The following is a 12,469-nucleotide window of genomic DNA, read 5'->3' on the forward strand; positions in this document are numbered from 1 at the left end:
CTTTGTGTGGATCGATCATTCACACACTGCAAATGTGGATCCATCTTTATATGGAGGTGGAAACGCCGACTCAAACTGAGGAATAAAACTATTCTTTTTCAAACTATAGGTGTTTTTATTTCTATTTTGCAGGGAATCTTTTCAGTTGTCCCAAAGAAAGTTGAAAATAATATTTGGTACCATTGTGCTTTATTCTTTAGTAGTTTAAAAATAATCTAAATATGTTCAAAAAAGAGTCTTTAATGTAATGGAAGCCAATTTATTAGACAGCCTTAGTACATATTAGGTACACATGGAAGTATTGTTTGTGCTTCAACACTCAATCCCAAACATACAATCCCAATAAGTTAAACAGTTTTAGGACAGACTAATGCATCACTATTATTTTTTCTTTGATAAATAATTTTGTAAATCAATTGATTCGACAGAGTAAACCCTATACAACAGCAACTTATAATAGAAAAAAAATGAACACAAAGTCAGGCGTTTGCATCACAGAAAACGCGTTATAGTGCAATATACAACTTGTTTGGCCAGGAAAGAGGGAAGAGAGAGAGGAAATAAAAGTGTGGATTTAACTTGTTTTTGTTTTTTTGCTAAGCCATTCACCATTGGAGGGTTTTACATTGCACCAGAGGAGGAAACAGACAAAAGAAATGATAGATATTAGTTCTTTTTCCCAGTTGACCACTAACAGCTACAGCTAAAACATCACAAACACTGCGGCTTCACATTGACATTTTTTAAAGGAAAGGTATCACTACTTCACAGTTAGAAATATCACCAGTCGACAGTGAGACGCTAAACAGCAACATATGGCACATACACAACACTACAGTGCATGGCCCAATGAAACATTATTAACCAATGATAAGACTTAATCTGACAGGATACAATACTGAAATACAACTGGCCCTTTTTAAGAATATTCATTTAAATATCAGCAAGCAACGGCCTGTTCGACATAAAAACGTGAAGTTTCTCCAGAGAAAGGAAAAGGTCGTGGCAAGGAAATACTTTACAGCCGGAGGAGGGATGATTCTGGCTTTATACAGAGCTCCTTCTCTTTCAAATGTCTGCTCCACCAAGCCTTTTGAAATCAATACTTGAACCAAAATTTATGTTTTGAGTATCAGCCACGCTGTTATTGTTGCGCAGTACCACCTCTGCCCCACCTCAAAGAGCTCTGTGGGCATAAGCAAACATTATATAAATAAGCAGCCCGTGCTTCCTCCAACAGTTTTAGTTCGTTAAACATTTTCAATGTCGAGAAAATGAAATTTCTCGCATTGCTTGGAATCCCACAATGCCTTCCGAAATGATATGCTTGCCCATAGAAAATGAATGGCGAAAAAGACTGCTTTTTATTTGTTGCTAGCCTAGTTAGCTTAGCGTTCTTTTGTGCACAACTAGAGTAGTGTTTGCATGGGGGCGCTATGGTTACCATGCTACCACACACACACTAGTAAAGCGGAACGTCGTCCTAAGGTAGGATTTGAGAAGCATTGGAAAGCATTAACCACTTCATAGTCATTTTGTGAGCTGCAGTTTGCTGTTCCATTCTGACTGTTTCGAATATTCTATCCACATTTCTTCATAGTAGACCAAATATTAAAAACACATTGGGGTATAATGCATTAAAATACGCTTCAGGAGTGGTTTGAAAAGTTTTGATACTCAAAACAAAAGTTTTCAATGAAGTATTCAAGCTCAACATCTTAGGGAAAAGCTAAGTGCTAACTCTGCGGCTCCCAGAACATCCACACGGGATACAAACACATTAACAGTCCACACAAGTCAAAGCATGCTACTGAATACGAACATCTCAAATGGGCTGGGAGGGGCTCCTCTCTGATGAATATATTTCTATATATATTGCATGTTGACTGATATGATCTATTTTACAACATCAACCTCTCAAACTGCACACCCCGCCTCAATTCGCTTCCAATAAAACTCACAACAAGGAGGAAACCCAAAGGAACAAACAAGAGAAAATGTCTACCTTTTGCACAGGTTTCATAGCATACAATATTACATTTTGGTACTTTCAGTTTTAAATGGCCTTCTGTTCTGATATTTAAACTTTGTTTTAAATAAGTTCATTTAGTTGCATCCATTGTAAAACATGAGAATACTTGCAACATCTTTATTCTTTGATACAACATAGATTTTTTTTTATTCATCGAGGATGTCTTTATCTTCTCAAGCAAGATGCATACACAGTTAATGTAGGGTTTTGGGGGGGAGGATACAGAGGTAAGGTAGGTAGAAGGGGGCGGGGTTAAGGGAAAGAGGAGAGAGATGTGATTGGAGGATTTTAGCTTGTGACTTCCTCGTCTGGTTTGTTCATTGCCTTGAGCTGCTCCAGCAGGCTGGTGGGGGTGAAGATGTGGGTCGATCCTGGAGACACACACACGCATCACACGCACACACACACACACACACACACACATACACAAACATACACACACACACACACACACACACACACACACACACACACACACACACACACACACACACACACACACACACACACACAGAGTTAGATCTGCACGTTTGGAAGGAAACAGATGAAAAATGTGTTTTCAGCTCTTGCTATGAATGCCTACTGTAGATGACAGCAGTAAAATAAAGACACTGAGCAACCCAAAGTTATAAAATCATAATCAGTTAGCCAGCAGGTTCAAATGGATCAAACTAATTCTAAAGGTGTGAGATGAATACTTTTACGTCTAAGTACTTTGAGTATCTGTTTTTCTATCCTGTACTTCAACTCAAGAGACTTTTATCAGCCTGTAGACGTACATACTCTTCAGTTAACTGATTCTACAGTAGAATCTAGCTTAATGGAATACCTCAATCGTCTTGATTTTAAGAATTTTCCTTCCACTAATTATCATTCTATCTACCTCTTCTCACAGATTTGAAATGTTTTAGTCTTGACTTGTCTGTGGGAAGTACCATTTAAACATTTTCCACCTCTGACTAATACTGTCAAGTCTTTCACCCTGCACACACACACTCATGAAGCTGGGTTAAATCACATGCAGCTGAACAATATGGAAGCACACAGATCAGTGATGGCCCCACACAACTGTCATGAATGTGTGAACTGAAAACGGCAGGTGGGCTAGTAGAAATCCAACAGTAGACCTATCTACACAGCAGGTGTTAGACAAATGTACACATGATCGTTTGGGCCTTTAATAAAAGAGCATGCAGAAAGCTGAAAAAAGACAAAAGCAGATCTCATCTTCATGTCATGAAATCACAAAGCACAGTTAGGTCTAGCGTCATATTATAAATATGAATGAAAATGTGAAAGTCAGTAACCCTAACAACACACAGAGATGAATATTGTGACAGCTGAAGACACATTTCAGACATCGTAAAACTTTAAAGGTGCTCGACCGGAGTAAAGCAAACATTTTGCCAAATTTTTCACATCATCTGCAGAGTTACCGATTGGATTCATTACTACCATCGATGATTAACAAAGGCAAACAAAACATTTGGTTTACTCCTCACACCCGTCCAGCATCGTTAACAGTATTTGACCTACAGCACATTGGTTTGTTTCTGTTGCAAAGCTGCATGTTTCCTCCAGTTTGGTTTGGCTTTACCTCAAAGACATTCACCTAAAGTGAAACTAAACTTGACCGTGTGAGGAGTCACAACAGGAAGTGGAGGTGGTTAAAGGTAAAAACAGGAGAGAAAGAGGCAAGCCCATCTCGAGTTGGGTCGTTATGGTGATGCGGGGAGGTCTTAGGTGTAAGGGGGTCGTGGGTGGGGGTTTAGTGCGGGCCACAGAGGTCAACGTCGGACTGGCCTCGCCTGCTTCTCTGCTGTTCCCCAAACACACAGCTTCGTGGGACTTTTTGCCCCAGAAACACAACACCGTGACGTTGATCTCCAACGCCATTGAATGATTGTACATGGCTAGGTTAAGACCAAAATAGCATAACAAAAACAAAGACTTGTTTTAGTAAGGGATGGCCATTTTGCTCAGAAAGTGTTAAATGCAGCAGTATGAGGCGGAGCAGCCATACTGCTGATGGTGAGCTGCTTACTGAGAAAACCAGAAAACCAAACGTTGGTTTGTAAATGATATCGCTTTAGCAGATTAGTTAGGAATGAGATGGATGCCCACGACTACAATATCCAATGTGTAGTGGGTGAATGTGTGTTCAAAACTGGCCTTGCTAATCATTTATAGAAACAAGGAATAAGTTTATGGACATTTAAGCAAACAGGTTATTTCCTCCGCCAAGGAGGTTATCTTTTCAGTGTGCCTGTGTGTTTGTTGGTTTGTTAGCAGGATTTCTCAAAACCTACAATTAAATTCAGTGACATTTGGTGGAAGCTCAGTCGTAGCCTGAAGAAGCGCTGATCAGATTCTGGTGCAGATAGTGCCACCATGTGGCCAAATAACAAAGTACTTAACCTTTCACTTACAGCTTCTCTATACAAACACACAAGAGAAAACAAAGTTTGAATTGATTTCTGAACAGTTTAACGTTCTTAAACAGTTACATAACATATATCGTTATGTATACAGTAAATATAAATGTATAAAAGACTCCTAAAGTTGTTCATTTTTGTCACATTTCTTACTATTTTAATTTACTAGTTACCAAATATTTGTAGTGTAAATAAACTGCCATAAGTCCTAAGTGCATTGTGCGGTTGCCAAGACAACACGTGAATTTCACACAAATCAACTTTGAGCAATCCTGCTAAATCTGCCCAGCTGTTGCAGCTGTGCTGAATTTGCATTTAAATGGCTGTAGCTCAGTGGTAATGAGCCTCACTCAAAAACGTTGAACACTGAATATCTGAATGAAACGAAACATTTTACACTTTGTATTATTACTATAACTCATTTAAAGGACTGTTAGGTCTTGGCGGAGGCTTTCTAGGTCTGTGTTCCTGCATTAACTGCTGATAACTAACTGGTGCTAGTGACTGGTGTAAAGGATGAGTTTTGGGAGGAATGAAGAGTCTCTTACATTAGTGGAGGGGGTGAATTAGTGGCAGCTGTTTGATGTGCGGCATCTTTACTTTTCATTTGGTTGCTAAAGCATATCAGGTGGAACATTGCTACATTCCCAGACTCTGTGTCAGCAGAGAGGCCGTGATACAAAGGGCAACTGAACTGAAGTCTTCTGAAATTATTATTGTTACCTGACTGATTCCCAACTTCTTTGCCCCCCAAATTGCCCTATGAGGAAAATGGGTTCATTATTAAATAGTTAGCACCCTCTGCGGACGAGCCATGAGCTATGTGAGCATGTGATGGCGGGCTGAGAGAGTGACGTGGACGAAGTCAGAGGACTGGAAGTCAACAGAAAAAAAAACACAAGGAAAAAGAGGAGAGGATCCTTCATTGAAATCCAACATCAACTTAAGGACCTGTCCGTATGTGAAGAAACCAGTAAGAAATCAAGGTGATTGTCTTAGCGAAGGGATAATTAAAAAAATAATCAGACAGTAAAAAACTGATAAAAATGGATCTCGGGGGTAGATTAAATCTATAGTGAGTGTTCAACAGGCTCAAGGGGCCTTTGGGTGGCTGTGGAGGGGCGATTTAATCCACCCAGTTGAGATGATGGGAGGAGGCAGCAGGGATGGGGTCACGACCCCCTCAGACATGGCCGCTCTTCAGCACAGACTTTGCTCGGGCTGAATCCAAATGTCCACCTTCCAGACTCAAGGGCCCTCACAGACTGTGCCCATATGTACTGTGGCTACAAGGCTGCAACGTGATAAGGCGGTCATTTTTCTATCTGTCTTTTCATAGCTTTTCCTTCTATATATTTCAAGAATGCTTTATGGTGACGTATTGTTTTTACATAATGCAGTTAATGTCTCATCATACTTTTATGTTTCATGATATTATGTTCTTATTATGTCGGCGATCTAAAACAGTGTCACACATCCTACTGCAATGGATTGGGAGTAATTCGCCAAGTGCCAAGCACTCTCTCTAACAGTCTGCAGAAAGTCCACGAGCCTCTTTGCTGACCTGATTGTGGATTAGGACTGTGGTCAGACATTTGGATTCAGCCTTCCTGTAGTTTAAATAGCAGGACTCCCACTCTGATTGGCAATATATAGGGACTAGAGTGCGATAGAGCGGTCCATGTAGTGAGGAAAGGTCGGGGGGTTGCCCATCCCCGAGGGACACAAGGAGGAGGGTGGAGTTACATAAAACAGTACTGAGTGCTCAAAGAAGAAGGAGGAACAAGGAGGAAGCCCTTGTGCTGCGAAGGTTCAGAAAGGGCTTCTTTGTGCGGCTGCCTTTACTTTTTTCAGTGTGATTTCTCTCTCCCTCCCTCCCAATCTGTCTCTGCCTCACTCGGGTGTGGGTTCTGCGTCCTCAAAGGACACCCTAGTGGACTCTCGGAAGTCGGGGTGCTGCAGGTCCGATAAGAATTTGGTGGGGGTGAGCATGTGGGTGGCACCTGTGGAGGAACAGAGGCGGCTTCACCACTCGTCTCTCAGCACATGCCACGGCCCTCCCCCACTCTCTCCGAAATAAAAAGGGTTAAACAAGCAACACACACACACACACCAGACACACACACACACACACACACACACACACACACACACACACACACACACACACACACACACACACACACACACACAGACACACACACATACACACACACACACACACCCGCCATGTTGCACAGACACAAAACATGTACAGACACAGAAAAAGACATGGTGTGGCTGCAATTATAAGACAACAGTTGTTTTAAAGAGAACAGCTGAAGCAGAGCACACCAAAAACTAACAAGACACTTTCTTATTTATAACACGGACTGGCTGGCAAAGCTTTGACATCACATAAACAGTACAGAGGAGCATAACATAAAGGGCTATATTAACATAAAACATTACACACAATGGGCAGGTTGTACCAACTATCTGCAGCTAGACTTCCCACATGGTTACACTTAAACTGCTGTACTGTGATTGTTGTGGGATTTAGGATTCATGATCTGGGTTCAGTATTTTCCAACCTAGACCCCTTTTCCCATGTTTTTGGTGGGAACAACAGATTTGGAAATTGGTCCATATTGAGCGAGAGCGAGGCAGTCATGAAACAGGCCATAAATCCTTTGGGACAGAGACACAAAATCAATGTCATAAAAAGTCATAGTAGAGTTCGTATGACACAAGAAAGTCATTATATGTCAGAAAAAAGTAAAACAAACAAACATAGTAATGTATGTTATAAAAGTCATAGTCATGAAAGAAGCCAGTTTAGTATGTCAAAAAAGTCATATATACCTAGTATATCGTAAAACCCCATAAAAGTCATAGTATAGCATGTCGAAAATATAGTACGTCAAAAAAAGCCATTGGATAGTATATGGAAAAAAAATCAAAATGTCATAAAATAGTATGTTGAAAAATTCCAAGTATAGTATGTGGAAAAAAAGTAAAAAAAAAAAAAGTCATAGTATACCTGCTTGTCAAACCTCACAGACACCTCTCTGTAAAGGCCTCATAGGAAGTGGCCCCTGAATGCAGCTTTTATTAGCTTTTACACTTTACACGTCCACTGTGTTTCGTGACACCAGGCGTTATACACTAGGGTTTTACTGCCAACTTAGGTTGAAGGCTTCAAGTCTGTTCCCCCCCTGAAGTACTAGGCAAGGTAAGAAGTTAAACCACTAGAGATCAGCAAAAACTGGATTTTCAGGGGCTGTATATCTTTACGGCTGTCGTGGGTGTATCTTTGAGTTGCCACATCCAAAACCTACAAATACAAATTGCCCTCAGCCTGCGCTCAGTGGCGCCTCCTGTTGCACTACTCACCAATGACAGCCTCCCACTTCCCATTGGCCTGTGTGACCTCATAGGCGCAGCGCATCTCGCTGAAGGACGCGCCGCCGATGATGAAGACCATGACACGTGGTCCAGTGCGGTACTCTCCAGGTGTCTTATTCTTGTGCCAGTGGCCATACCGAGCACTGCCGGAGCAGGAAGGAAAACAGGGTCAAGTTATTACAGTTAATATTTTGTGAATTGAGAATGATTTCCAAAATAAGGATAATGTTTCACAAACAACAAAGATGTGGATATACAGAATAGTTGTAGTTTAATTTAAGGTGGCCCGTATTATTCACAGCGTCAAGTTATGTTTAAGTAACATGACAGAAAACACTCCACATATGTTGTAAAAGTGTTTGTTGATAGACAGGCTGTCAGAAGGAGCTCAGCAAGGTGTGTGTGTGTGTGTGTGTGTGTGTGTGTGTGTGTGTGTGTGTGTGTGTGTGTGTGTGTGTGTGTGTGTGTGTGTGTGTGTGTGTGTGTGTGTGTGCGCGCATTTGTGTGTAAATGGGAGAGAGAGAGAGAGAAAGAGAGAGGTATGAAGCATGCAACAAAGGGACAACAGGTCGTAAATTAAATCCAGAATCCACGCACAGAATCCAGCACAGATCACAGATCAAATGATCAGCACAGATCATCATTTGATCTGTGCTGATCATTTGATCTGTAAATCAAATATGTATTCAGTCCGCCTGAATATACCTGTATTCACCCTCTGTCTGAAACTTTGTTTTAGCGCCTGTCTCTTTAAGACCCCCTCGTGAAAAAGCCCAGTCTGCTCTGATTGGTCAGTGTTTCAGGGTCTTCCACATCTGCACTCTCAGCATCTCTGCATCATCATTGCAGCTAGGAAATAACTGTAGCAGCACTTTCTACCTGTATACAGTATATTTGTGACATCACAACTGTAAAATATGTGTTATTTTCACGTTGGGGTCTGAAACCACATAAGCTGGAGATGAAGCCCAATTTTCACACTGCAGACAAGAGTTTACACTCCAACTTGAAATTTCATACACACTTGCATAGCTTTCCTTTGACCAATGCTGGTGTGTCTGTGTCTCTGGGGGAGGGAGAGCTAATGAGCCACATCAGTTTGTGACAGGAGAGGATTTAATGCTGAATCAATACACACCAGCAGCGTCAACACACGCTTCATCACCCCCCCCCCCCCCCATCCCACCCCATGAACAGACACACAGACACACAGACACACACTTGTGTGATGACGTGTAAGAGGATATCAATTTAAGGAAGACATTTAAGTGGTGACTGCCTTTGTGGTCTATTGTCTTTTGTGTTGATGTTGTGTAAAACATAATTATACAAAAACAGTCCCATATAATAAAAAGTGAGATATTATTTATTTTGTCATTTATAAAGCAGGTGGAGGTTCTATATGAATACGGTGAAAGTATTAAAATTCTCAACCCACAGAGAAATACACACAGTCTTTATCGTATTCAGAAACTGGGTCTTTACCTGAGCTGTCAGGACTTTTGTACAGCTGTGATGTCACGACTATACTATAGTAGCTGCATATTTAAGAGTTGGTGAATGTCTGAGCTCATCACATCTCCTATCTTTGCAGACCTGACAGGCATCAGTATTGCCTCCCTGCTCAAATATTGATCCGTTTGCATGAGTATTGATCCCTTTTTCAAATTACTATTGATCTTAAACCACCATTTCTGTCTCAATATATAAGCATATGTGTGTGTGTGTGTGTGTGTGTGTGTGTGTGTGTGTGCGCGTGTGTGTGTGTGTGTGTGTGTGTGTACCTGACTGCAGTGGTGCTGAAGGAGGCAGAGGAGCGGGTGGAGATGTAGGGGTAGTGTTTGGTGTCCAGCTTATCATCAATAGCATCCTGCAGGGGGACAAAAAGACAAAACAGATCTTTGTAAGTGCTTGATTGTTTCACACACACATACACACACTTCAATAGGGGCTTCACAGTTGTGTCACGTATCTTAGCAACATTGTGTGGCTCCATCATGGAGGTCCATTGGAGAATTGGCTTTGCACAATTAAGGGGCTAAATATAGTTAATGATAACCAGGCTGGGAAAACTGATGTTTGGCTAAGGTTGTTGTGACTGTACGTCAAATAAAAAGTCAAATATGGCTGCTGAACGGCAGGTTAAATAGCCCCTTTTGTCTTAAAAAAAAAACACAAAACAACATGTACATGATAAGTCAAAATAGTGATTTAAGCCTCCAAACACACCTCCATGATGTCCTTGACCAGTGGTGTCCAGCGGGACAGCTGATAGGTCTGCTCGCTCACACGCTCCTTCCTGTCCAGCTTCTTTCCTCGGCGGAGAGTTGACTAATGAGGGAAAGAGGAGACAAGGAGGTGAAAGAGAGAAAGAGCACCAGTATCACCCATGTGTCTGTTATTTGAATCGAGAAAGATTTTGTTCATACAGTTTGGTCGATATACCATACTTTAAGACGATGGACAGTAGACAACGGTAGACTGACAATAAGCAGAGGAGATAAGAAGATAAGGATCTTACATCTGTGACGATGGGGACGCCCAGGTGAGCCATGTTGGTGATGATCTCACTGTCCTCAGGTGGGATCTGAGCGTGTTGGATCAGCTTGTTCAAGTTCTCCTCCGTGATGCCTGAACACACACACACACACACAGTTCATATTTCATAACTGTAAAAAAATTATAAATATGTTTACATTTAATATGTTCAGCTCGTTCTGGGATGAAGGGGGATTCTGTTTTGTAACTTTAGTGAGTGCAAAGACAAAATCATTTTATCAAACTCAAAATTGACACTATACTCTTTGTGTATTTCCTTCTTACATTAAACAGCAGAACTGTCAAGTTAAGTCAGACCCCCGACCTTTTATCTGCTTTTCAGAGACCCCTTTTCAGTCTTTTAAGTAAGTCAGGTAAGTAGGTAGAAGGGGTGGGTGATATGGCCAAAATCTTCTATCACAGTATGTAATCTTATGTCACTGTAACGGTATACGTACATCAAGATACAGTCATTGTTGTAAATTCAATTAAGAAGTGGTTTGAAATAACCATACCGTACTTGATCACATTTAGTCAAAACTAAAATTGTTTCAGACTGGAAGCTTTAAGGTTCCTGAGAACAATTTCGAGGGTTAGAGGTTTAAAAGTTACCAGTGCAAATAATTACCAGCATCACTCGCTGCAATTTCAAAATAAGAGAAAGAGTATACCAAAAAAAAAAAAACTTTCCCTGTAGGATTTGCACGACTAAACACTGTCAAAATAAGCTACTGTGTTGTGTACTAAATGTCTGGTAATCATGTAGCTCCGGCTTCAGGACAAATAAGGACTATATGTTAAAGTTGTTTTATTCAAATGTTGGGATGCCTCCTCCTGCTCTGTAATCACAACTTCACTCAACTTCACCTCAAAGTCTACCCAAATCATGTCACCTTGCGGGGCAGCTGGATTCATGTGAATCACAAAATCATGTGAGAATAGCTTCAGCGTTGGAAACAGTACTGCTAAATCTCTACTGGAAACGTTTCTACCGTTGCCCAATACACACTGTCACATCGGCTAACACTAGTATGGTAGGTAGGCAGTAATTAATGAAAGAATACAAGTAAATAAATTGACAGGGGTAGATAGCAGCACAATTATAATTTTTTTTAATTGGATTTCTTGCCTACAATCGTTTTCTTACCATTCTTGAGGAAAATGTAGAGCAGGATGATGCGGATCTTGTCATACGTGGTGACGTTGGCATCCAGCAGGATGGGAACGATAGCCCTCATGGGGTCTTTGATCTTCTCTCCCTCAGCGTCTGTGCCCATAGCCAGGTCCTGCAACAGAGAGCTCATGTTTGTCCTCTCAAAAACACATTTACAGGGATTGTTAAGTTGTTTTGTTTCCAATTACTGAGGATTCCAGATCAAATTCCCTGATCACTTAGCTCTAACCCCCATCTCCTCATTTCCTTTCCTATCGCCTCATATTTCCTCTCCCCTTTCCTTAATTATCACCTACTTTGATCTAGTCTCGCCTGCCCTCACCTGTTCCACGCGGCACAGCTTGTCCACTGTTCCCTGGTAATGCTTCATGCAGTCCTCAGCCAGCTGCAGATGGGTGGAGTACTGAAAAACACAACACACACAGGGTCAGCATAAACATTTACACAGCACCAGAAAACTCACACACACTGTAACACACACACACACGCACACGCACACGCACACACACACGCACACGCACACACACACACACACACACACACACACACACACACACACACACACACACACACACACACACACCTTGCTGAGCTCCTTCTGGTACTGAGGCATCTTCTTCAGCATCTGGGACAGATCCCTCATTGTGGTCTGTTGAAACAAAAGAGTGTAATGATGTCGACATCAGTGCAAGATGTATATAATATAGACAACAAAATGATTTACACACATATTTAACTAATTCAATTCAATTAAGTTCTGGTCACAGAATAGTGTGTGTCTTTGTGTGTTGCAGAGAGTTAGATGCAGCTACTGATACCAATATCTGTATAACAGCCAACTTCTCTCTTGTCTAAAGTACCTAAATCTGCCTACCAACACCCCTCTTATCTCATTTGTTTAAT

The 12,469-nt window shown here is 41.3% G+C and overlaps 1 protein-coding gene across 2 annotated transcripts in view; it reads right to left on the reverse strand.

The window, feature by feature from the left end:
• Window positions 1-313: 313 nt before the first annotated feature.
• The window catches only part of stxbp1a (syntaxin binding protein 1a), a 35,660-nt gene continuing 23,504 nt past the window's right edge, over window positions 314-12,469 (reverse strand). Inside the window, exons 12-20 of one of the 2 annotated variants that reach the window (XM_083929274.1) lie at window positions 12,150-12,215; window positions 11,889-11,969; window positions 11,540-11,678; window positions 10,376-10,485; window positions 10,084-10,185; window positions 9,639-9,724; window positions 7,843-7,997; window positions 6,313-6,470; window positions 314-2,403 (exon numbers count right to left, since the gene is read on the reverse strand). In XM_083929274.1, coding sequence (XP_083785400.1) covers window positions 6,361-6,470; window positions 7,843-7,997; window positions 9,639-9,724; window positions 10,084-10,185; window positions 10,376-10,485; window positions 11,540-11,678; window positions 11,889-11,969; window positions 12,150-12,215 — 849 coding nt within the window. In that variant the 3' untranslated portion in view covers window positions 314-2,403; window positions 6,313-6,360. The remainder of the gene's footprint in view (window positions 2,404-6,312; window positions 6,471-7,842; window positions 7,998-9,638; window positions 9,725-10,083; window positions 10,186-10,375; window positions 10,486-11,539; window positions 11,679-11,888; window positions 11,970-12,149; window positions 12,216-12,469) is intronic. The other variant, XM_083929275.1, reaches the window with a different exon arrangement.

The sequence above is a fragment of the Echiichthys vipera genome, assembly GCF_963691815.1.
Source record: "Echiichthys vipera genome assembly, chromosome: 16".
Taxonomy (NCBI): domain Eukaryota; kingdom Metazoa; phylum Chordata; class Actinopteri; order Perciformes; family Trachinidae; genus Echiichthys; species Echiichthys vipera.